Source organism: Haliotis cracherodii, unplaced genomic scaffold, assembly GCF_022045235.1.
Source record: "Haliotis cracherodii isolate W230 unplaced genomic scaffold, xgHalCrac1.p SCAF_2, whole genome shotgun sequence".
In the NCBI taxonomy this organism is placed as follows: Eukaryota; Metazoa; Mollusca; class Gastropoda; order Lepetellida; family Haliotidae; genus Haliotis; species Haliotis cracherodii.
In genome coordinates, this window is record NW_027266275.1 from 62,217,802 (window position 1) to 62,245,168 (window position 27,367).

General features: G+C 41.1%; 1 protein-coding gene across 4 annotated transcripts; it reads left to right on the plus strand.

Moving 5' to 3' along the window:
- The first annotated feature begins 666 nt into the window (after positions 1 to 666).
- LOC139468331 (serine/threonine-protein kinase SBK1-like) lies at positions 667 to 27,367 on the plus strand. 4 transcript variants are annotated; one of them, XM_071250228.1, is made up of 2 exons: positions 667 to 1,208; positions 25,299 to 27,367. In XM_071250228.1, exon 2 carries the CDS (start codon positions 25,379 to 25,381, stop codon positions 26,420 to 26,422), a length of 1,044 nt encoding a protein of 347 aa, XP_071106329.1. In that variant the 5' UTR covers positions 667 to 1,208; positions 25,299 to 25,378; the 3' UTR covers positions 26,423 to 27,367. The 4 variants fall into 4 exon arrangements, with proteins under 4 accessions (XP_071106329.1, XP_071106330.1, XP_071106332.1 ...); XM_071250229.1 differs by lacking the exon at positions 667 to 1,208 and adding an exon at positions 16,753 to 16,904; XM_071250231.1 differs by lacking the exon at positions 667 to 1,208 and adding an exon at positions 18,997 to 19,016.

Below are 27,367 nucleotides of genomic sequence, written 5' to 3' on the forward strand. Positions count from 1 at the left end.
AGGTAAGTGATGGGGGTGCGCCTCTCTCTCTCTCTCTGTGTCTCTCTGTGTGTGTCTGTCTCTCTCTCTCTCTCTCTCTCTCTCTCTCTCACACACACACACATGCCCAAATTATAACACTCTGTTACATTGTACTGTTGTGTATATATATACAATGAATATATATATATATATATATATATATATACAAAAATGAGGTAAATGTTCACTCGGTGTACATGTAATATATAATAAAATAATAAAGTCCACGTTAGTCCATCACCTTCTTTAATTGATTAATTGACATTGATATAAAGAAGATGATGGATTAACGTGGACTTTATTATTTTATTTTATATATATATATATATATATATATATATATATATATATATATATATATATATATATATATATATATATATATATATATATATATATATATATATATATATATATATATATATTATGTTTTGTTTTATCCCGTCAAAGGTTTATTTTGTTTGTTTGTTTGTTTTTTTGTTTTACCCGGCGGTCTGTGAATAATAGAGTCTGGAAGAGACTATCCAATGATTGACATCATACGCGCTTGATACGCAACTCTTGAGGGCCAATCAGAAGATAGCAGTTGTAACGGTAACCCAAAGGTGCTTGGACTGAAGAGTATGATGATGTAGTAAGCATACATCCTTGAGCGTGTTGGTCCCACAAGTAGACTCACAGAGCCCAAGTTACTTGAAGTTTTCTTACTGCCACATTTCGTCTTTAATGACACATTTTGAATACGCAACACCACAATCGGGGCATGTTTGCTTATCCGAACCATACTGTGGAAATTTGCAGTGAAATGTGTGTGACGGTTTCCATGACTACCAAGGTATTCCGAGGCTCTTCCTCCGCCCAAGAAGAGACGCTTTGACGTAAATAGCTCACGGAAACTAAAAATAGCACAATCGATACAGTGGGGGTTGGAACCGGCATAGCAAAGCACGCGGAGTCACAATCATGTCACCCCTGGGATACGAAGCGCGAGGGGTTGTCCAGGAAGGGAGGGAGCCCGTGTGGGGGTGAGGATTTCGGGTCCAAGGAGAGCTTTTGAATTGAAATCTTCCATGTGTTCCCCATCTGGATGCTGAGGTGACTGCTGGATTGAAATATACAAGTTGGGAACACTTGGAGCGGCTACCGCGACGGCGTGAGAGGATGCCCAACTTGGTATGATCATGCTGGTGAGTTGAAATGAACAACTTTTTTCTGAAGTGAATTTCTCAGTTGTCTTCTAAATGTGATGCAAGGGATTACAAGATTGAAACATATTTCACGAGCAATATCAATTTATGTTTATCTACAACCAAAAAATATTGTAATATTTTGGAATGGTATAAGGATAAGGCTCTTTTCATATTTTGTATGAGCGACATTTTCGGACTCGTCAAACTGCTCTGTCCGAAATAATACATTTATGCCTTGGTAAAGAGCAGAATCTTATATGCATGGGAGTCATAAGATATATCCTCGTATTATTGGGTTTCTGGCGCATAGGAAATATTCGTAATTTTTTGGCTAATCATACGTGATTAACAACTATGAACCATCTCACACTTACAAAGACAACTTTATCTTAAAAACAAGCCATCATCTGAGTTTTTACGTTGTTTATGTGACGCTACTTTCCTCGTTATAGTGCGAATAATCGCGATAAACATAGCCGTCCGAAGACGTAAGATATCCGAAAACATAAAATCTGACTATATATATTATCAGAAATGATATATCCATGAGTTATGACATATAAACAGCTACTGACGGCCGCGATTCCTCCAGACGTCGTAGACCGGTATGGCTGCTCTTGTAGAACTACCTAGCGGGACTGTGGATGTCGGAATGTGAAGAATTCCCAGCTTTATCACAACACTCGGAGAGTACGGTATACATGCTGTAACTAGGGAACAGGTTCCTGTACATTCCGCGGAAGTTGATATATGACCCGAGGCTAACTAATTATTCATACCGACAATGCATTTCTTTCGTCAATCCATAACTGCCACAATTGCCACGGTAATCTTGCACGTGGAATCAAGCAGTTTGCATTTGCACCTGTGATTTCTTTGCATTTGATTTATTTACAAGATTTGTCAGTTTGTTTATAGTAAGCAATTCTCCTAATATGAAGGCGGGGTCTAAATAGCTGCCGTCAGGAACGATGAGTTAAAATTACCCAAATCATCGAGCCTGACCATCCGATCCAATCAGTCGCCTAGACAAGCATAGCCTAGTAAGGACCTCTTATACCCCCACATGGGTATAATCTTATTATATAGCACGTATACATTAATGCCCACATCATGTTTTGTTCCTGAAACAAATACAGTAAACTACGGTTATAACGAACACGCTTATAACAATCTAACGGATTTAACGAACTAACGTTTTAGTCCCGACTATATGCTGTAGTTATGCTGTATATATGCTTATAACGAAATAACGGTTATAACGAACTAAAATTAGTAGTCCCTTTGAGTTCGTTATGACAGTAGTTTACTGTATAGAAAACATAAACGGCAGCGCCAGAGAATAACCAGTCTCGATTATCAAACTGATTCCATCGTGTGTAAAAGGCAACATGGCGGTGAAAGTTGGATAAATGGATCACAGAAAATTAGTGATGACACCAGACGGTCGCGAAAAGGGTAAGCATGTCCTGCTCTAAAGAATACATGGTTTGACAATGAACGTCTTTGATTCTTTAAAATATTGATTGCTATTCAAGAAGATCCATTTTATACATAATATATATAAAATAATATTTGTCAAATCTACAGGCCCCAATGGTAACCTTGTGTAATCTAATGGTTACATCGTTCGTTCGCAGGCTCTGCCCCTAGTTCTATTCCCCTACAGGAATACAACGTTTATAGACATTTATTGGTGTCCCAATAATAATTGGTTGCTAAGAACGTCGTTTAACCTGATACGCACTATCCAATGTTTAGTTATCTCCTCCTGCAGTATATATATATTTCGTAGGCTGTGGCGACTCACAATCAAACCCATGAATTACAGTAACTCATTCCTCATAGGCGAGATATCGCCCCGTGGCACAAAATCTATCAATGTCACCAAGGGCTATAGGATACATGGTAACGATGACTTACGCATCTGCCTGTATTTTCTTAGATTCCGTTGATACATGACAGCCGTTATTTCATCTACCACGGTGATGTATGGAGAACGCTCGTATTTCCAAAGAGCTATGGTAGTCCAGTAGACAATGAAAGATGGTTCTTAATTGCCTACTGGTGCAGGCTGCTACCAAACTAATATGTGGAGGCCGCCTCTGGGACTTAGAAGGGTCGTTTTGGTGGTTCAAGATGTCTACTGTTGTTGCGGCGTTTTATACGTTTTCGTTACAATGGTTGAAATGTAATTTTAAGAAGAACCATAATATATACTCATGCTCATTGTAGTCAATAAGACGCACATATCGAGGCGTGGGGGTGGGGGTGGGGGTGGGGTTGGGGTTGGGGTTGGGGTTGGGGTTGGGGCTGGGGGTGGGGTGACGATAATTCTGAACACGGGTATATCTGAAACGCAAAGCGGCCATATTGTTGTTAGGAACATACGCTCAATGGCGATGTGTCGTCATTGACAGACAGGAACATCTCCTGTATTCAGGACTAGGTGGTATATTTAGAAGACTTCTCTACTTTACGAGTTTCTCGAAAACGTACAGTTAATGTTACTTGCGGTGATGTCATTCCAAGGAAGTAATGCTAGGTTCGGCATGTACGTGCAGGTATGCTGGCTCAAAGCAACAGTCAGTATTTACGGAAACCGTCGTGGTAAAACCCACCCACTTTCAATGTCAGAAGAATGCAGTCTTCATGCGTGATATTTTGCCACCTCGTACCATTTCTTTGATTCAACAAGAGCCAAAGAATGGCGATTACATGACATGGTATTTCGAGCAGGGCATCTAGTCAGCACTGACATGTAGAGAAGAAAGTTTATTTGTATGCAATAAACTGATATGTTTCAGTGAAAAGGTGCACTGTAACTTTAATGTCTGGTTAAGATACCACGCAACATACGTAGTATATATTCGATAAACATCAGAGCCTGCAGCAACTCCTTCTTGAACCCCAATCCAGACTCGGTGAACCCTCGCCCTAACTGTGTATATTGTAGCGACTACAGGCGAACACATGATCTCCTCCTGGTGAGTCTGGGTCTGCGGGTAGGTCAGACGGTGCGTTCTTGAATGTCATTACCATACGAACTACATGCGAGTAACGAAACATGCAACTTAAAGCACTTGGACTTTTTTCGAAATATGCCTCTGTTCACCAGCAGTGAATGGGTACCTGGTAGGATGAGATGGTTATGTGACTGTTAACCTTCTAGAGCCTCACGGGAAGCTTGGCTTGTGTACTCCCCAGGAAGCTGAGAATGAAAATCGAGCCTACACCAATCCTTTGACCAGTGTTAGAATGTATCGCTATGAGCATGAGTCAGGTTGTGGATATATAAAATTAATATACACATTATTATTATTATTATTATTATTATTATTATTATTATTAAGCATTTTCTGGCTAAATATTTCGTTATTTACATGTAGTTCGCTTCTAAGGAAGAACCCCGATTTAGAGCGTCAAAAAATCCTTGTGCCCGAAGTTGATTGTCCTCTGATGTTTGGTATCCGAAGTTGACTGGATTTTGTGAGACAAGTAGTGTAGGTACATATGACAACGTACACCCCGGTACAACGAACCGTAAACATACGTTAATAAACGAATTCGTCATATGTATCAAACTCAGGGTGGCCTACGTATCAAAAACTACAACTTGCCATGCACGCTTAACTGTCGGCGAAACATGCACGCATCACAGTCGACGAAACATTAGTACATTACAGCCGACGAACCATGCACGCATTACAGTCGACGAACCATGCCCGCATTACAGTCGACGAACCATACATTTATTACAGTCGACGAAACATGCACGCATTACAGTCGAAGAACCATACACGCATTACAGTCGACGAAACATATACGCATTACAGTCGACGAAACATTTGCACATTACAGCCGACAAACCATGCACACATACAACCGACGAAACATGTACACATCACAGGCGATGAACCATGCACGCATTAGTCGACGAAACATTTGCACATTACAGTCGACGAACCATGCACGCATTAGAGTCGACGAAACATGCACGCATTACAGTCGAAGAACCATACACGCATTACAGCCGACGAAACATATACGCGTTAGTCAATACATTGTTCACACAAATGAACGAAGGCATCTTGAGGAGTGCCACTGTATATCTCGTACTGAGGCTCAGAGTGAGCCAGTTTGCTTTAACGCCCCATTGAACAGTATTTCAGTTTTACCACGGCGTGTCAGCTTCATGTGGGATGCAAGTCAGGAGTGATGCGGGTCTCAGATGTTTACCACTGTTGGTAAACACAGGAGCGTGGGTGTGGTGTTAACAGACTTAGAAACATGATCAGTGCGAACCTGGATTCGAACTCACGAGTATAAGGTTTTGCCACGCCCAGGAGATTCAACACTTCACAGAAACATTGCGGCGTCTTTGGCATCCGTACACACACCCTCGGAACAATTACTGCACCATGTTCAGCTTTTTCAATCAAATTATATATTTTCTTACTTGCTGTTAAAAATGCATCAAAATTGAGGCTTTAATATCTTAAATTCATTGACTACTGCATTCCTGAGACCGTATAATAACATTGAATACATAGACACAGTGGTCTTGTGAACCTGATCAATAATGTAGACAGTCTATATGTTAGACACAACTGAAATACCGTTGGTCGGGTTAACAACGCATTAATGTTTCAGTGGTATAACTGCTATGTCAGCAGATCGGCTTTCATAAGCTAACGGGAATTTATTACCGAGAAAGTCGGTGAATTGTACTCTATAATGTGACAACAGGTTGTATACATATTTATGTACCCAAACTACATGTTATCATTAATATATCCGTGACCCAAAACTAATGTCAAAACGATTTCCAACTGTCCACTGTTTTCTCATTCAAATGAATTTATACATGACCCGAACCTCGTTTCACATTGCAAATGTTCTGTCGGCAGCCAGCTTCTGATGCCACTAAGCGATCTTAGGGTTGCGACGGTCGTAAGTCTGTGTTAAAAATGGGAGTTACGCTAGTCAAAGCCTCAATGCTCCCTCACACAAATGATCTTAGCGCTACGACTATCTTTTACTTTAGCAGAGGCTTACCATGGTCGCAGGGATGAGATCGCTTTGTGAAACAGGTCCGTTGTCACCACAAGTATTTGACCTCACTGTACCCACTGTCATTAACAACATGTGTATTGCTTGTGGTCACCATCGGTCAATATGTCCCAAGAAGACACGTAGTGCCAGCTGACATCGTGTCCATGTTAACAAATGTAAACCGCTGTTTCAGTACTTAGTCCATTGACGAGAGGATTTCGTACAAGACATTGAATGTCAAAAACAACTATTTTTAATGTTCAGTTTTTTTATAATCGGTTAAGAAAAACACCACAAATTGGGGAAACTCTCAAACAAGTGTTAAAATATGTTGACAAGGCTGGATTTCTGAAGCTTTTGAACATGCAATTTAACAGAAATTCTTGAAATATGTTCATTTCAGAGACTAAATGTTAGCCTAATAATTGGGGGTCATGTTATTTTGGCTGATTTACATTATACGAGGTTCAAACTGATAGTTTATGGCCTTGAAAAAAGTAGTTTAAAATCATTCCATCAATAACTTACTACCAAACTAAATAAGAAGTATCAATATATTTAAATATACCAGTTTGTTTTACCAATTATCAGCACCACGTTGTCACCATGATAACAAGGATATATAGTACGACAACACAGCAGAATTTGCAATATGATGCATACACCTTGCAAATTCCGGGAGTTGGGGAGAGGAGAGGGAGTGTGTGTGTGTTAGGGGGGGGGGGGGGGGGACTTTCCATGTGTTTTTGAAAATAGTGCATTCCAGTATCAGGTACGTACTTTATATTTATTCTAAATCAAGCCTGCTCATACGATTCTTCAAATGTGCATCTGGATCTATCACGTGGTGTATTCTCGGTTACTTGTATATAACATTTTCTTATGGTATTTTATATACATGTGTTCCTCCTTGTTCATGTTCTGATTGTTATCGGGATCAACATTTCCCACTGAGAAACACACATGGGACACATATGACATGCACACACACGTGCGCCCTCTTGAGGGGAGTTCGATCCGCTGAATGTCTTAAGAGAAAGCTAGAAGCTCAAGCCTGACGGAAATCATTATGAGACAAGCTGTTGCCCGGATCTATATCACTAACATTTCACCGACAGATGTACGTATGCTTATTGTTAAATATAGTTCAGTGTAGAAGTAGAAAACTACTTTGGACATGGATGTATTTTCACGAAAACCTTGCCACTGCGTCAGGTAATGCATTATCCTTATGCATGTAGCTATTTTACAACGTATTGTTTGTCATGTAAATAGATGTATTTCCTTAATCCTTTAAATGAGGTGGGTATAATCATGTTGAGTTATTTGATTTGTAAAATAAAATTTGAACGCCTTGGTTTATCAAGCGATGTCAAGATCTCTTAAGTCACTTCATGTCTGGCATATACACATTATATGGATTTTCGTTTCATCTTTAGATCTATACTTAATAGTGAGTGGATGAGTGAGTGGATGAGGGTTGTCTCCGAGCAGTATTTCAATTATGTCAGGGTGTGTTTGTTGGATTCCGTTTCTTTTAATTATTGGAAGTTTACTCTGGGTTGATGTCCTTGGCATCCTGTCAGGCGACGTGTTTATCGTGAACGCTCACGAGACCATTCTAATTTGATGACATTGCTGTGTTACACATTAGAATTAGAATAGAGAGGCTTCATTTACAATATCAGTCTTTGGGGTTTAGTCAAATGTTGATACAGTAAACTACGGTTATAACGAACACGCTTATAACGAACTAATGGATATAACGAACTAACTTTTTTTGTCCCGACTATATGCTGTAGTTATGCTGTATATATGCTTATAACGAATAACGGTTATAACGAACTAAAATTAGTAGTCCCTTTGAGTTCGTTATAACCGTAGTTTACTGTATGAAGGAAGCCTCAGGCATAACCGGCCCTGAAGTCAATAGAACTAACCCTGGGCTGGGCGCGGATGGGCTGGGATGGGATGAGATGGAGAGGCATTGCTTTACACAACATATGCTGTAAGAGCTTGTCGGCCTGATAGGGTCGTGTGGTCAGGCAAGGTGACTTAGCTGATTGCTTGTCATCGAACCCTGATGACATCCCGCTGCTCTGTGCTTCAATCACTGGTTTGTCTTCCTGGTATTAAGTATTTACAAGCCGCCATGCTGTAGCTGGAGCATGCCGAATAGGACTATAATTACATTTAACCCACTCACTCGAATTAAAATAATGAATTTCCCATATTGATAACAATGTGCCTGCAACCAAAGAAGGGGGTCTTCGTACTGTCGTAACAGACATGCAATCACGCTCATTCATTTTTACATACATGTCACTGTCTTCGGACTTATTATAGGTATATGTGGCACCGGGATATATCTTTGTAGTATTTGTTTCATGTATCATCAGACATGTACACAACCATTGGCTCTGACATTGTAAGGATTTCCCACACGTGGCATGAGACATATACGTTTTTGCAACCTTTTGCTCCTGGGTGTCTTCAAGAACAGCATCTATTATTGACCTGCTCATCTTTATGTATTTACGAACGCTGGAATATATGCCTACCGACATCCTACTATTGAGGCTAATCAATGTACATATTCCATCATACATGACCTCAACATCCGTGTGACATCAGTGTTCCCTGGGCGTTCCGCATCCCCAGGGGATGACTTTCCCATTGAAACCATTACATCCAGGCCCTAGATATTACATTAATAAGACAAGGTTTGCCCACACGTTCTTCCTCTCATTTCTTGTCATCAACTATCCGTCGACGCTGCTGCTGCAGAGGCTGATGATGTAGCTGGCTGATGAGCACGTGTTGCTCTGGAAAGTTTGGGGGAACTGGCCATCTTAGCGTCCCGAAACCGATGGGTTCAGCGTCAATCAATAACCAGCATCGTTTGACATTTTGCTTATACACCAGGAACAATATCAGTCGAAATTTGATCACTGGCAAAATAAAAATTGGGCTGAGGATGAGGAGGGAGACCTAGTTTAACCCACGCGAGGTCGAGAGAGGCTGATCCGACGTCGGTAATCGATAGTCGTGTGAATCAAGTTCTTTCGACCATAGCAAATTGTACGGCGGTTCGATGACTTGTGTTCATCCGAATATTGGAGTTTTTGCAAACGGAGCGTTGTGTCCCAAGCCGGGCAAGTATTCAAGGCGGAATGGGATACATTCTCAGCAATGGTAGAAACGGTAAGCAGTGAGCATAATTTCCAACCCTGACGATTTTTGAAATCTGTTGCGATGCATTTGAATATGTACTAAAACTACCAAGGTCACGATAGTGTAAACAAACCGTCTAACCAAATAAACACCAGTGTTTAAAATCATCCTGTAGACGAATGCCTAGTGCGTTCGCCTATCACTAAGAATCAGGCTTGTTTCTCCGCGATTCCCCATAGCAGAAAATAGTATCCGCTTTTCATTCTATGGTTCATCTGGTTAAAGACACACAAATATAATTAGGTTTTATCCATTTGAGGAGTGTTGAATTTCACAAAGGTTCTGGTGTTTACAGGTTTAAGGATTTCGAAGGTAGTCAGGTTTAAGGATTTCGTAGGTAGTCAGGTTTAAGGATTTCGTAGGTAGTTAGCTGAATGAGCAGAATCCGTGGCCTTTCCAGTGCGTGAGTGAGTGAGTATGGTTTTACGCCAGCAATATTCCTACAATATCACGGCGGAGGACATCAGAAATGGGCTTCACACATTGTACCCCTGTCGGGAATCGAACCCGGGTGTTATGCGTGAAGAGCGAACGCTTTAACCACTAGGATACCCGACCGCTCCCCCTTCCCAGTGTAACCACCCGGAATTACATCGTTCCGGGTTGAGGAATCATTGGTGCGTTGTGATGAACCTTTCGTTCTAAACAGACGTTCACTTCAGCGAACACCGCGATGTCCGGGGTAAAAATAACATTGCGCTATGGTCCCACACTACACAGGGGCATGCCCAAATCGCTACACTAATATGACCCCGGTCAATGGATCAGTGTGCACTCGATTTTCATTCTCAGCTCCCCGGGGAGTGTCACAACAATCTGTATGTGACGCACTGAAAGCTTAACAGTCAAATGGCATCTCATCCTGCCGTGTACCCATTCAGTGATGGGAACAGGGACATGTTTCGAACAATGTTCACAAGCACAAGGATAAACCACGCGTGGTCAGAAATGAACCCGCCGAATGCGGTCACCTATCCGACTACTTTTTAACGTGGCCATAGTGTAGAGGTTATGCTGTATAAAGACGTTTGAACTTCGAGACGTGCCAATGTCAGACACGGCCTATTTAGGGACAACTGGGGAAGTTGGGGTAGCCTAGTGGTTAAAGCGTTCGTTCGTCACATCAGAAACCCGGGTTGGGTTCCCAACTTGGGCACAATGTGTGAAGCCCATTTCTGGTGTCCCCCTCCGTGGAAATGCTAAAAGCGTCGTAAAACCATACTCACTCACTCTTGGGACAACTAACCACAAGGTACCGTTTGTCGACGACATTATGTCCCAAAAACTTAACGCCACTTCACTGTGTCACCATCTCAGTACACCTACGTTGTTTAATGATGATACTACTTTCATAATTTGAATAAACGTTGAATTCTGATTACATTTCTATTATTGCAACAGACATACTGCAAATTATGTCAAAATTATTTCACGGATGTTTGGCCATGTCTCAATGGAGCCGGTTTGTGTAAGTAATGTGCTAGTATTACGCAGTTACGCATGTGTTATGTGTGTAGCGACGAGTATAGGTACCTGTGCGTGTCCTGTACAGCCACACGGCAGTCGGGTTTGAGTAACTGATGTTATAAATCTGCATTCCGCAAGAGTCCAGTTAAATCACGGCGGCCTGTAAATACCACCGCGGTCTAACCACCCGATCCCCACCTTGACGGTTGACGATAAGCCTGAGGTAATGGAAGTCTGTTTTCAGCCGGAATCCCCAAAGGATCGACACTAAACTTTTATGAGACTCAAACCTATTGTAATATACCCGTTCTGGGAATAGAACCCCGCCTCACTCGACCAACACTGCCAAGTTTTCTACATTTACCCAGACAAGGTACATGCCTACACCTACACTACAAATACTCAGCCAAACTGTATGCCTACACTTATACTTCATCTAACAAGCCAGGGTTTATGCCTACACTTATACTATATCGACCAAGCCACGGTGTATGCCTACACTTATACTACATCTACCCAGCCAAAGTGTATACCTACACTTATAATACATCTACCCACCCAAGGTGTATATCTACACTTATAATACATCTACTCGCGGAGGGTGTATATCTACACTTATACTACATCTACCCAGCCAAGGTGTATACCTACACTTATACTACATCTACCCAGCCAAGGTGTATACCTACACTTGTACTACATCTACCCAGCCAAGGTGTATACCTACACTTGTACTTCATCTACCCAGCCAAGGTGTATACCTACACTTGTACTACATCTACCCAGCCAAGGTGTATACCTACACTTGTACTTCATCTACCCAGCCAAGGTGTATACCTACACTTGTACTACATCTACCCAGCCAAGGTGTATGCCTACACTAATACTACATCTACCCAGCCAAGGTGTATACCTACACTTATACTACATCTACCCAGCCAAGGTGTATACCTACACTTGTACTACATCTACCCAGCCAAGGTGTATGCCTACACTTATACTTCATCTACCCAGCCAAGCTGTATGCCTACACTTATAATACATCTACCCAGCCAAAGTGTATACCTACACTTATACTACATCTACCCAGCCAAGGTGTATACCTACACGTATACTACATCTACCCAGCCAAGGTGTATGCCTACACTAATACTACATCTACCCAGCCAAGGTGTATACCTACACGTATACTACATCTACCCAGCCAAGGTGTATGCCTACACTAATACTACATCTACCCAGCCAAAGTGTATACCTACACTTATACTACATCTACCCAGCCAAGGTGTATACCTACACGTATACTACATCTACCCAGCCAAGGTGTATGCCTACACTTATACTACATCGACCAAACCAAGGGTACACCTACACTTATACTACATCGACCAAGCCAAGCGGTATACCTACACTTATACTATATCGACCAAGCCAAGTTGTATGCCTACACTTATACTACATCTACCCACCCAAGGTGTATGCCTACCCTTAAACTACATCTACCCAGCCAAGGTGTATGCCTACACTAATACTACATCTACCCAGCCAAGGTGTATACCTACACTTATACTACATCTACCCAGCCAAGGTGTATACCTACACTTATACTACATCTACCCAGCCAAGGTGTATACCTACACTTATACTACATCTACCCAGCCAAGGTGTATGCCTACACTTATACTACATCTACCCAGCCAAGGTGTATACCTACACTTATACTTCATCTACCCAGCCAAGAGTCATGCCTACACTTATACTACATCTACCCAGCCAAGGTGTATGCCTACACTTATACTACATCTACCCAGCCCATGTTTATACCCACACTTATACTACATCTACCCAGCCAAGGTGTATACCTACACTTATACTTCATCTACAAAGCCAAGGTGTATGCCTGCACTTATACTTCATCTACCCAGCCAAAGTGTGTGCCTGCACTTATACTTCATCTACCCAGCCAAGGTGTATACCCACACTTATACTACATCTACCCAGCCAAGGTGTATGCCTACACTTATACTACATCTACCCAGCCAAGGTGTATGCCTACACTTATACTTCATCTACCCAGCCAAGGTGTATACCTACACTTATACTTCATCTACCCAGCCAAGAGTCATGCCTACACTTATACTACATCTACCCAGCCAAGGTGTATGCCTACACTTATACTACATCTACCCAGCCAAGAGTCATGCCTACACTTATACTACATCTACCCAGCAAGGTGTATGCCTGCACTTATACTTCATCTACCCAGCCAAGGTGTATACCTACACTTATACTACATCTACCCAGCCAAGTTGTATACCTACACTTATACTACACCTCCCCAGCTAAGGTGTATGCCTACGCTCGAACTATTATAACCAGATCATCTATATATGACAAAGGGGTGCCGACCAGCTGAAACAACATGTCTACAAAATTGTTCATATATTTTTTTTTTATCATTGATAACCAGTTTACGATTGCATCCGAATTAATTCATCATGCCATTATCAAGAGCCGGTCTTCCTGAAAACGAATATGGGGCATATTAACGTATTACACAACGAAATCGATGTTCTACAGCTAGTAGTGGTTTAGTGTAGGTTTGTTTGACATTAATGACAGTTAGCTTCATTTAACGTGGATCTGTGATGACGAGATCTCTGAGCTCATTACAGCGACAGATATGGAAAGCTTGAATATTATGAGAAAAACATGGAAATCGATAGCAAAATGATGGAGGGAACATGTCTGGTTCCCGTGATAAATGCCCACTAACATACGTCAGTAAGCGACAAATATGTTTTTCGCTTATTTTTATCCTCCACGTTTTATCTGCCCATGTAATCATTATATCAGATCCTGTTCATAGTTTAAGGGGGCGGTCGGGTAGTAGAGAGGTTAAAGCCTTCGCTCGTCACGCCGAAGACCAGGGTTTGATTCCCGACATCGGTATAATGTGTGAAGCCCATTTCTGGAGTTCCCCGCCGTGATATTGCTGGAATATTGCTTAAAGCGGCGTAAAACCTCACTCACTCACTCACTTTAAGGCCGTGTGTCATCACGAGTCCATGTATAAGAATACAGTACACTACGGTTATAACGAACTCAAATGGACCATTAATTTTAGTTCGTTATAGCCGTAGTTCGTTATGAGCATATATACAGCATAACTACAGCAAATAGTCGGCACAAAAAAGAAAGTTCGTTATATCCGTCAGTTCGTTATAAGCGTGTTCGTTATAAACGTAGTTTACTGTATACTGTATAGTATCTGTCGATGTGATATATTATCATACAATTGCTTAGTGGATTTCTATAGCTTGTACATCACAATACACTATACACATTTGATATGAAATACCCCTTGGAGTGAGTGAGTGAGTGAGTGTGGTTTTACGTCGCTTTTAGCAATATTCCAGCAATATCACGGCGGGGGACATCAGAAATGGGCTTCACACATTGTACCCATGTCTGGAATCGAACCCGGGTCTTCGGCGTGACGAGCTAACGCTTTAACCACTACGCTACCCGACCGCACCAGTACCCCTTGGAAGAGTATTTCAGTTAGGTCGTGTGTAATCTTAATGTAGGAGCAAGACCAATGAGAGGCACCTCGGAGACGTTTACCTCTTAGATGACGGATGTGGATTCCTTATATCCACATATTGTAGACATTGTAGGAATCAAAACTGAGTCACGCCCGAGTCCACCATCCCATTTCATAGTTCACCACTCAACTTTTCGAACCTTTGTCGAACACTTGGTATCGTCACTACTTTTAAGTGATTAACACGTGTTATCTCATAGTCGGAGACCGCCTCCGTGGTCTAGTGGTAGAGCGTCAGCCCGTCATACCAAAAGACGTTAAAAGATGGTACTTGTTGTTACCCTGTCTGGCGCTCGGCATTAAGGGCTAAAACAAGGACTGGTCGGCTCGGAGTCAGTATACTGTGTCTGAGTGGGATATTCATGTGAGCTAGCACTATAAATCGGCATCAGTCCGGACTAGTACAAAGAGCCACACACACACACACGTACATGCACGTCGCTTTATAAGTGCAATAATCTTGTACGCGACGTTACCTCGCCTCACCTCACCTCACCTCATAGTCGGAATCGTACAATGGATTTCTTATGATTATGATTATTTTGTCGCTTTTATTTGCTTTTTTAAAATTTATTGTTAAAATTTTAGGATTGTGTACATCGTATTTTCGACAATTAAATTAAATTAATAATTTTATATTTTTTCCCCAAAGCTGTGGGGACACTGATGTTACAAACATCGGATGCTCCGCACCTTTAGGCGTGCTAGAATCTTGTAATCGTAAGTTCGACTTCCAGATTCGTCATCATAATGATTCATCGTTAGTCAGATATGCAAGAGTGTGTTTAAGAGAACATACAACGTTATGGACGACAACAACTTCCGTTTTTTGGCATTTATCGACGTTTCGGTGTAACTTCTCACACCGTTATCAAGCTAGGGTAAGAATATACACCGAAACATCGCTACAGGCAATAAACCAGAAGTTGTTATCCATAAAGTTGTATTGTTTGATGGGCATTACTTATAAGGTGACGGATGACAAAGTAGACACACTTTTGGATAACAACTTCTATAATAACAGTAATTAAAGATCTTGTTTTCCTAAATGTGTTTTCTTCTTTACAAATCAAACTTCTAGAATGCCAATTAAACATTACGAGTGTGGTTATAAGTGTTTCAATTCTACCCATCGTCCTAGTTGTACGGGTAGCCTAGTAGTTAAAGCGTTAGCCCGTCACGCCGAAGACCCGGGTTCGATTCCCGACATGGGTATAATGTGTGAAGCCCATTTCTGGTGTCCCCCGTCGTGATATTGCTGGAATATTGCAAGAAGCGGCGTAAAACCTCACTCACTCACTCACTAGTTGTACACTAGTTGGAATAAAAGGGGGAATAGTATGCTTAATCTAGCTTTACACAAAAAGATCGAAATTAATAAGATTCCATTTTTTGATAATTTATATTATTTTATGTTGATAACATTATTTCATATGACGACAAAAAAAAATATTATTGAGAAATTAAAGTTGAACATTTATCAAATATAGTTGACATATTCAAATAAAGTCAACCATGTTTTTTGTTTAGATCAACAAATTAAGAAACTCTGGCAGTATGAATCATGTTGGTCAGCGAACCATGTCACCGGGTTTCTATAGAACAGGGGCAATAACGACCGCAATCCGGCAGGTATGGGTAATCAGAGCAGGAATGTCAGTAGATGTCAAACACGCCGCTAGTGCCAAGCGTCCCAGACTCCACTAGCTCACCCAGATACCACTACACCTACTTGTTCCGCACGCTAGGCCGCCAAAGACAAGCTTGAATATAGTAATCTTTTTGGGCATCAAATATTAATCGCTCCTTATACCATTTTATTGTGTTGTGGAATATATACATAAGGTAAATGGATGGTCTGGCCCTTTTTACAATTAGTGTGCTACTACTATAAACGAGTGCCCTGAACAGTTTATTTGGCATCGATTCCAAATCCACTCCACACGTCACGCCAAACAAGAAGAGAGACTCAAAGAAAATAAAGATTTATTTCTCCCGCATAACCTGACGTAAACACCTTCTAATAATAGAACCGCATGCGCCTAACTCGCGAGCGATCTCAACAGCTTAGGGAAGAGAGCTGCCGAACCATTGGTTGGTCTGGCATAGTGCCAATAGGGGATCAGCGACGTGACTGGCGTTGGCTTGTCTACCTACAGAACCAATACCTGTGTAAGGCCGTCGAGCCTCTCTCGCGTAGTGTAATAACATAGATATGCTGCGTGCTATAGTCTTTAGTTGTAAGCTATTACCTTAGCGAGAAACATGTTACTCGTTCTTCGTTGGATACCCATGTTGCAGAGCCGTGAGCATCGTTCTCCATGTATAAGGTAAACACTAGTTAACAATCGGCTCGGAACGTTTTCCTAATATAGTAATAGTTATCCTTACTGAGTATCGACATGGAATGTTTGAAGACGTTTTACGAGTCAGGGTTCCCAATAGCATTCATATGATGTTGTTCTTGTAGTTCGCACATGCTTTCTGTACAGTACTTTGTTCACGGTCTGAAAGAAGTACATCTGATGTTTGTTCATGGTCTTAAGAACTACATCTGATGTTTGTTCATGGTCTTTAAGGAGTATACCTTTTGTTTGTTCGTGGTCTTAAGAACTTCGCTTAAAGATTGTACATTATCTATCAGAACTACACCTAATGCAGTTCAGGATTACTGTGGTTTGTGGAGATGTTTACAACAATAGACTACAGTGATGACTAAGCATAGTGGCCTCTGCGAGAAACTATAGTTTTAGCAGATGCATTATTTGAATCAAGTAAAGCGTGTTGGATAAAACAACATGGCATGTGTATAACTGTATTTATTTTACCCACCCTTCATCAAAATCTACATTACGAAGTCACATTGTAGTGGGTATATGACAGATATAATATATGTGAGCTTGGAACACTAGTACCATAAAGTAGTATTGTTATATATTGTCATATAGTGCCTCAATTTAACCATGTCAAGTGTTGAACGCACAGTGCCATTTCACACTTGTCAGAGGGGTACACTATGTACGTGAGCTAGACTACCCGTTATCGGACTTTCAGTTTTGGAAGCCTCGGTGGCTGAGTGGGTTAGATCGCTGACTTTATGTGCTGGCGATTAGGTGCCTCACTATGTCATCGTCGGGTCGAATTCCGGATTGAACTCAACCCCAAAACGTACTGGAATCTGTACGTAATTAAGAAAGTGTTATCCCAAATATAACAATTGTTATGTCAAGTGTTATTGCACTGTATTTAGAAATATGTCTCACTGCTTCATGGCAGTGTGCTTCATTCCTGTAAAGATCGTCTCCAGATACTGTCTGTTTCGCAAAGCTCAATATTGTCTGTCTCCATCGATATGTAGAAGGGCGATCTTCGTGAATGCCTATGTTTAAAGTTGAATTCCACGTGTCCTTCCCCAGTAAACCATGCTCTCGTTAACACTCATTAATTTGATAACTGGGACAGTCTCATCTCAGATAACCTTAAAACGTCTGAAAATACAGTCCTCCCTGGTTCTAATGGCATGTTATTCTCAGAACGGATTTCCCACGTGCAACATTCTCTGCCAATACCAATGTTTTATCCAGTCCTAACGTTTCAATTCCCTGGTTACAATGCCATTTCTTAAATTGACAAAAAATAGGAAAAGTAGTTAATCTTTTGGAGATTATTCCCTCTTTATATAATTGCATTGATCTCAGTTGTTTTCACCTACAGCAGGACATTTACAGCCCTTGATGCTGTTATCATCCTATCATTCACGTCCCATTACCGTAAACTCAATCTTAATCGCCTGACAGACTGTATTTGCAATAAACTGCTCCAAAAAATATGATGTAATAACTCTGCACCCACCATTACGTCTACGTGAAAACCCTACATCACGGGGGTGATAGGGAGTCTAGAGGCACAAGCCCGTCCAGCAGAGAGGGCTTTGGAGTAGCGCCATTACTTGACTAACACACTGACACAGCAGATGTCTCAAGGCTTATGTCAAAGACTCTTTTTATATATCATTGTCCAAATTAGACCCAAGTGTTGATAATGTATATGATGCAGTCCTGTTTAAAAAAAGATTCAGCTTTTTTTTAAAAATAGCATGGATTGAATGGATGTGTGTTGGTTGTCATTACTCTTCTATATGTCATGTCAGTAAGATCTGGTTTCCCCTCCCTGGTTATAATGTCATCCTTGTTGTAATACCATGCTTAACGAAAGGTAGCCTTATCACTAGGGAGGACTGTAGTTCCTTTGGTCCTGAGCTCGTCTGCACCGCGTTTCGGTGGTAGTTCCTTGTTTACTCCATCATCTCTGACGAACTACATCTGCAGCTGTGACGAAGAGCTCTGCGTACCTTCTTCATAAGCAGCTTACGTTAGTGGGGAAACTTGGGGAACCTTTCATCAGTGATGCATGTCAACTAAACCAAGGTCGCACGCTAGCTTGTAAGTAATTTATTTAGAGTGACAAGGTTGTTAGGGTCAGCTTAGTCGAGGACTATATTCGCGTGATACATTTCGTTAGCTGCTGTGCATTGCATTTTGCACGAAGTATACATGTAAGGTATTAACCTTGACTTGTGTAAGTCAAGGAAGACGATGACCTGTGTCAAATGTGAAAAGGTGCTATTGGTGTTTTTTGTGGTGTTTTTACGGCAAAATAATCGTGAAAAAACGTTGCTTGAAGGGATTTGACGAACGGACATCTTCTTGGCGTTTCATTTCTCATGAATGCCCAAATCATGTCTCAGTTCTGAAAATTGCGACTTTCAGCTTGGCGACATTGTATCGGATTCAACACATTTCCATGTTGCGTTTGAATACTATTTAAATCGACAACATCGTTTTCGTAAAAAGTTCACATAAGCATATGACGTCGTCTTTTTTGTCATGACGTCATACCTTACAGAGTGACGTCATGAATGTTTAATCTGTCTCTGTAAGAGAACGGTAAGGCATTGACCTAATTAATGCTGTATTTGCATTGTCTAAAAATATGTTTTCATATAATGTGTACATTTGTATTACCTTATAATGATGTATTGTCTAGGAACGCCATGTGACCATGACAGAGTGAGTGAGTGCATGTTATTAACGCTGATCTATTAAGGATCAGGTAATCATTTGCATTATAACGAGTAAAGACGTACGATGACAATCACATGTTTTAAATATCCGGGTCCAACTTTGAGATTTTTACGTCAAATATTGGTTACGTGAGTCTGATAGTTTAAGTCCTCTTTTAGCACTATTGTAGTTATAATCACTTCAGGGGACACCGGAAATGGATTTCAAACATTGTATCCATATAGGAAGTTGAACAGTGTACCCATTCATACAAAGTATATATGTCAAGACTCGAACCAGACCCTTTGGTGAAATGAGCTTGCGCTTTAACAACCACGAGGTTACCCTACAAAAGCATGTGTGTGTCTGACTGTGTGTGTATTTCTGACTGTGTGTGTGTCTGTCTGACTGTGTGTGTATGTCTGACTGTGTGTGTGTGTGTGACTGTGTGTGTATGTCTGCCTGTCTGTGTGTGTGTCTGACTGTGTGTGTGTCTGTCTGACTGTGTGTGTATGTCTGACTGTGTGTGTGTCTGTCTGACTGACTGTGTGTGTGTGTCTGACTGTGTGTGTCTGACTGTGTGTGTCTGTCTGACTGTGTGTGTGTCTGACTGTGTGTATATCTGCCTGTCTGTGTGTGTGTCTGACTGTGTGTGTGTCTGTCTGACCGACTGTGTGTGTCTGTCTGACTGTGTGTGTCTGTCTGACTGTGTGTGTGTCTGACTGTGTGTGTCTGACTGTGTGTGTCTGTCTGACTGTGTGTGTGTCTGACTGTGTGTGTGTCTGTCTGACTGACTGTGTGTGTCTGTCTGACTGTGTGTGTGTGTCTGACTGTGTGTGTGTGTGTCTGTCTGACTGACTGTGTGTGTCTGTCTGACTGTGTGTGTATGTCTGACTGTGTGTGTCTGTCTGACTGTGTGTGTGTCTGACTGTGTGTGTGTGTGTCTGACTGACCGTGTGTGTGTGTCTGACTGTGTGTGTATGTCTGACTGTGTGTATGTGTCTGACTCTGTGTGTGTCTGACTGTGTGTGTGTGTGTGTGTCTGTCTGACTGTGTGTGTATGTCTGACTGTGTGTGTGTCTGTCTGACTGACTGTTTGTGTGTGTCTGACTGTGTGTGTATGTCTCACTGTGTGTGTGTGTCTGTGTGTATAGTCCGGACTGATACCGATTTTATACTGCTAGCCACTGAGATACCATGCCGCAGTTTAACATGAATACCCGACACAGTATACTGACTCCGAACAGATCAGTCCTTAATGCCAGAGCCAGGCAGGCTAACAACAAGTTCCATCTTTTGACGTCTTTTGGCATTAAACAGCCGGGATGACGCTCGACCACTAGACCAGGGAGGCGATCTCCACCCATGAAACCATATGATGACACTTTCAGACATACGCCACTGACATATGCCCCGTCAGAAGCACAGCTTGAACTGAAGTAACACGAGGCATGGCGTGTTATAATGAATCTATATATATGCTGCCATATTGAATCATTACGGTGTATGGATTATGCACGATAAAGACTTATGTTCATGCCACACAATCAGCTTCGTTTGAGGACATTATTAGCATAATACGCATGAATACTATCGAATAAGTTGAATTATATCCGTTCGTTTAGAAACATACGGTAAAATCCATGGTATGCTCTCAATGATAAGTGTTGTCATTGTTATTGATCTTACGTTTACCGAAGAACTGTTGCAAATGCAACGCAAGATGGAGATATTGAATTTAACAGTCTTTAATGTCTTGTTTCAGAAAGGTTATAAATAAATTAAATATACATTATATTTAACGCGATCGTCTTTAACGTGTGTGTAAATTAATTAAATATCGTGCATTTGACAAGGACAATAGTCATAACTGTATATGTATAAAATGTAGCGTCGTTGTATGAACGGTGCATCAACCAAGTCAGCGAGCCTAACCACCCGATCCCGTAAGTCATCTCTTGCGACAATCATGGGATGCTGAAGACCTATATTCTAACCCGGGTCATCACAGGGATAGCAGATTGCTATTTGTCTGTATTAATAGATCAGTTTTATGTAAAAATATCAAATCGAATGGAATGGTTTAAGAAAGGGGTACCCGTCAGTTCTGTTACATCTAGGACGACCATTGTTATACTGTTTAAATTATATATATTTTTTATTAAATGTGGCGTGTGATGGTGGTTTCACTGGAGTGGGAAGAGTGCATATATAGTCAAGCTGTGTCGTCGTGCACTGTAACATGTGTAGCTGGTTCTCACTATAGGCGACGCGTCCGGAACAAACCTAGCCACACAGATCAATACATGTAGCAGTCAACCCCAGTCAGTTGTATTCGGATCGTACATTAACTGGGTACGTACTGTAAGACTTGCGTCACCCTCTTATGTTATCTTCTGTGAATGAGTAAGTACGTCGATTTAAGCTTTGATATAAACAAATATATCTATGGCCATAATATGCTTTAGACAGATACAGTAAATGTTGACAGTGACCTGTCATACTTCTGACACAGTGACAAACGTTGCAAGCCCAGTATAACTCAATCCGGATTTTTTTGAATAAGCTGCCTCTTTGAGTGACATTTTGCTGTGGTGTATAACAAACACCCCTCCTAAGTGTCATGCCGAGTGCTTATTTTATTATATTTTCAACTACTAAACGTCATTAATAATAAGGAAGAGAATTTATGGATGTCAGTTTCTTTATTATGAGGAACTAAACGTTTCGGAGTATATGCTTACTCCCTCATCAGGTGAGTAAGTATAAACTCCGAAACAGTGTGTTCCTCATAATAAAGAAGTTGACATCCATAAATTCTCTTCCTTATGTGTATCACTTCTAAATGCCTTTCAAAGACTTGTCATTAATTATGAATAGATAAAAAAAATAAGGGTCACATTCCAGTAATGTTATTTGTTTGGGTGGTTATGTTTGTTGTTTTTAAGGTAATCTGTTCCCGAAATTGCAGGAATGAATAGGTTGTCCTCAGCGTATGAAACAACATTCTCCATATCGTGAAATCTGGTCTCCCTAGGTCACGGAACTGATAAAAGAAACAGGTTTATTTGTTCCTACATAAAAACTGTATAATAGTCAGGAAGAATATATATAATTAAGTCGATTGACAATCGCGAATGTCTTGATTTCGAGTTTAACTACCGTGCCCGTTGAAAATACCAATACTCTGTGCTTTACTGTCAGAACCGAGGTTCATGTGTATGGTGCAACGGTGTCTAGTGGAAGGTGCTGTCTACCCGGGTCTCCGTTTCTGATTCTAGTCAAGTAGAGGCTGTGAGGTATCATCAACAGACTCACAACTTCGGGTGAATAGTATGCAATACATAGGAATACTGAACCGACTGACCTTTTAATCAATAATCATACTACTAATCTTGCTAAGAATGCAAAGTATTGTGTCTAATCTGAATAATACCTGCACCAGTGTCGTAATCACTCCCCGATCATAAGTACAACATTCGAAAAAGATAACAACTCACTCAAAGGGAAGCTAAAGGTATTAAGAACACGTGAAGATCCGGGGTAGAATAGGTCTTCAACAACCCATACATGCCGTAAAAGGCGACTATCCTTGTCGTAAGAGCGACTAACGGGATCGGATGATCAGACTCGCTGACTTGGTTGATACATGTCATCGTATCCCAATTGTTTGGATCGATGCTCATGATGTCCATCACTGGATTGTCTGGTCCAGACTCGACTATTTACAGACCGCCGTCATATGGCTGGAAAATTGCTGAGTGTGGCGTTTAACAACAACAACAACAACAACAACAATAACAACAAAAATAAAGATATTATGCGAAATCCATATATCAGTGAACCTCTGAAACTAAACATATGATGAAGGAAACGCGATTAGTCATCCGTCGTGAACAAATTCTTATGAGGTATAGTCAGGGTAGTATGGTCAGTGGATTTTACAGTGTAAAATATTGTGTCGATACATGTTACCTTACTGCGGCAGCCGGTTCGAGATCCATTCAAATAAACGCAAATGAGACGCCATGTATGAGCCGAACTGTGTCACGCTATTGAGCGTTGGATGCAAGTTTACATTTAAACATTCAGAACTTCTACTATCTATGACGTCAATGTTGTCACATGATACGTCATTTCTCAAATATGAGAGTTTTCCTAGACGGCAATTACCATGGTTTATTAATGCCATTCTGCAAACAAAGTACACGACCTTTAGATACAATGCTGAAGGACGTTATTGGCCATCTTGTTTTTGTTTGAGAAAAATATATCCAGATGTTTTTTTTCATATCAATCACAATTCAGAAATAGACACATGAATAAAACATTTTGCATCAAAATACAATGTTCGAAATAGTTATTCTTATGAAATATTGAAAATACATTTCTTTATTCGATACTTTCGATAAAGACATCCCACGTTGACATCGAGTGGAATGACCAAAACGCCATTTGTTACGAAGGTCGCGGCTTATACATAAGGGATCCGTCATACACCTACGCATGGGGCTTGTAATGGATAGTAACACTGAAGTGTGGGAGGGGTTCTCCCTGTGGAGTTAACGAATCATAGGACGTCAGTATAAATAACACATTTGCTGCTGCCTTTATAGTCGTCATTCCAAATTCGTTTGTTATTTACGGAGGTGGTCGATGGAAGCAGTTCCATGTTTGTTGGTGTATTTTGTACATTGACTAGGACTGGTTTGTGCTTGCCATTCACCACGTATGTACCATGCTTAATATATATTTTTATCACCGTTTGTGTATTGGTAATAATTAATTATAAAATCGTTATAGGTACAGTGTCTTGTTTGTGATGATGCAAGACTTTCAAAACAAAAGTCGGGTTGAGAGTTGATGGAAATATAGTCGGAACCATAAGACAAGATTGATAAGTGGAATTGTGTGAAGGTGGGTGGGATGGGTCTAACGCCGCTTTTAACAATATTCCAGTTATATCATGGCGTGTCAGTTTAATATGGGAGGAAAGCCCGAAGTGAAGCAGGTCTCAGACGTTTACCACTTCGGTGAAACCCACGAGCACGGGTATGGTGCTGACAAACCCAGAAACATCATCGGGGCGAACCGGGATTCGAACCCACAATCATAGGTTTCTGGCGTGCCCAAGGGACGCAACTCTGTTCAGCGAATCGCGGCGCTTTAGACGACTGGGCCACCCGCGCCCCCAATTGTGTGAAGGGATGAGGAGAAAGTGCCGGCTTATCACCAATGGACTAATTCATGCAAACATTATCTGTGAGGTGTAACCGTCATCAATGATGCCCAGAGGTTGCAAGCCGGTTATGGTGGAAATTCAAAGACTGTTCTTGATATTAACCATAAAAATATCAACCATGAAATACAGCCACGCGATTATTAGAAACTAGGAGGATGGACATTACCCTTCTGGAATACACAGTGCAAACTTTCTTAGTGATTATACACACAAATCAGATACATTAAACTACGTTTGTAACGAACTCAAAGGGACACTTGATATCAGTTCGATATAACCGTATTTCGTTATAAGCATATATACAGCAAATGGCCGGGACCAAATATGTTCGTTACATCCGTAAGTTTGTTATAAGCGTGTTTGTTATAAACGTAGTATCACTGTATAGTGATGATAACGAAACTCTCTCTGTGTTTCAGCATCGCGACGTCATGTAATAAAGACACTGAGGTGAAGGTGGTTCCCATGTGACCGGTTCACCATCCCCCACTACAGTAGTATGGACACCATAGACAAGATGGAGAAGTCCCCTCGTAGCAGTACATCCGACAACCTCCAACAACTCAGTCTCAAGGAACATTACGAGATTCTCCGAGAGTTGGGTCGTGGCACGTACGGAAAGGTTGTCCTGGCTAAGTGTCGTGAAACTGACACCAAAGTATCCCTGAAAATTCTTCCAAAGTGTAGCACAAAGTTGCGTGATTTTCAGAGAGAATTCCACTTCAGCTACTTCCTCTCCCCCCACAGCAACATCGTCGACACGTACAATGTTGCATTTGAAACAAGAACGTCATACGTTTTCGCGCAGGAATACGCCCCTCTTGGCGACCTGTTTGATGCCATACCTCCGCAAATTGGGATGGACGAAGGTGCCTCGAAATGTATCATAAAACAAGTTGCTTCTGCCTTGGACTTCATGCACAGCAAACAGCTCGTCCATCGAGACATAAAACCCGAGAATGTTCTCCTCTTTAACCAAGACTTCAGTAAGGTGAAACTAATGGACTTTGGGATGACGAGGAAAGATGGTACGGTCATACGTAAGACAAACGGTAGCATCCCATACACGCCACCTGAAATATGCGAAGCCGTTCGAAACGAAAGCATCAAGGTAAGCAGCAGTGGAGATGTTTGGGCCTTCGGTGTTCTGTTATTTTGCATGTTGACTGGTAACTTTCCATGGGAAAATGCTGATATTGGAGATATGTACTTCAACGAGTTCGTCTTATGGCAGAGGCGAAAAACTACAAAAATTCCATCCCAATGGAGGCGATTTACTCCCCGTCTTCTGAGATTCTTCCGCAAAATATTGGACATTAAGCCCGAGCGTCGGTGCTCGGTGAAGGAGATCTTTAAATATGTGAGTGACGAGTGGCTGGTCCCAACTCGGACAGGTCCGAGTAGCGAGGACGAAGGGGAGTGCAGTTCCGATACGGACCACATGGAGGAACTCAGCCATCTTCTCCAGGACCATGGTATTGAAACCAAAGTGGATAAAAGACTTCGAGAGAGAAGGATTTCCGAATGGCTACTAGCATTATGACTAGATCGAGGAACCTTCTCACCACGAACCATACTGTGCAATGTGACGTCAGCAACGTTTTATATCCTGAGAAATGTGTTCATCCCGCTGCTTTTGTTGCTAGGTGGAGCGGTGTTCATTGCCATCATCATAGTGTATTGTGATACTGTGACTTCTATTGTCTGGGTGTAGATTTTACAACAGAGCGAAGTCCGCCATATCGATAATTCTGTTCTTCCTATTGAAGGTTTGGGAACAAGTATTCATAATTCGTATGTCAACCATTCAACCATTCAGCCATGTTGTGATGATTACCATTATGTTTCCATGACATCATTGTAACAGTTAATGAAACAACAAATGCTTATTTTACTGAGCGTTAGCTTAAGATTAAGATCGCTGATCAGTAAATATGAACAAATCTCCACCCAAGTGAAAATCGCAATTTAGTCCTTCACAATCACGTTTTCGATATGAAATTTTCGATATTTTACAACTTTATTATGTCGATCATCTTCCAAAAGAACTCGGTGCCTCGAAGGATCACAATGACCTCAAATGAATTTTTTTCAACAAGTCGTCCAAATCTTGCTGCCATTTTTAAAACCATGTTTTTTACTAACGATAGTAAGTAAGTTTTACTAGTCGATGTTATGTACATACAGTTGAACTGGAAAGTTTGGTACCGTGTTGCATATAGTTCAAAGGATCCTGTAGACTTGCCTTAGTCCCTGTAGCACTTATTGTAATATAGTGCCAAGCCAAAGTCCCTGGTATAAGAGCAATAAATATCTTTGATGCAATCTGGACAACTTACATTTGCATTTATGCGATATGCAACGCCAATCGTTGAGTATACATACTCGTGTCCTTATGTTAATTCAATATGTGCAATATGTGTATTGTCTGTATGAGCGAGTGTCGAGGTGTATCGTGTGACGCAATGTAAAATATTATGAATTCGTA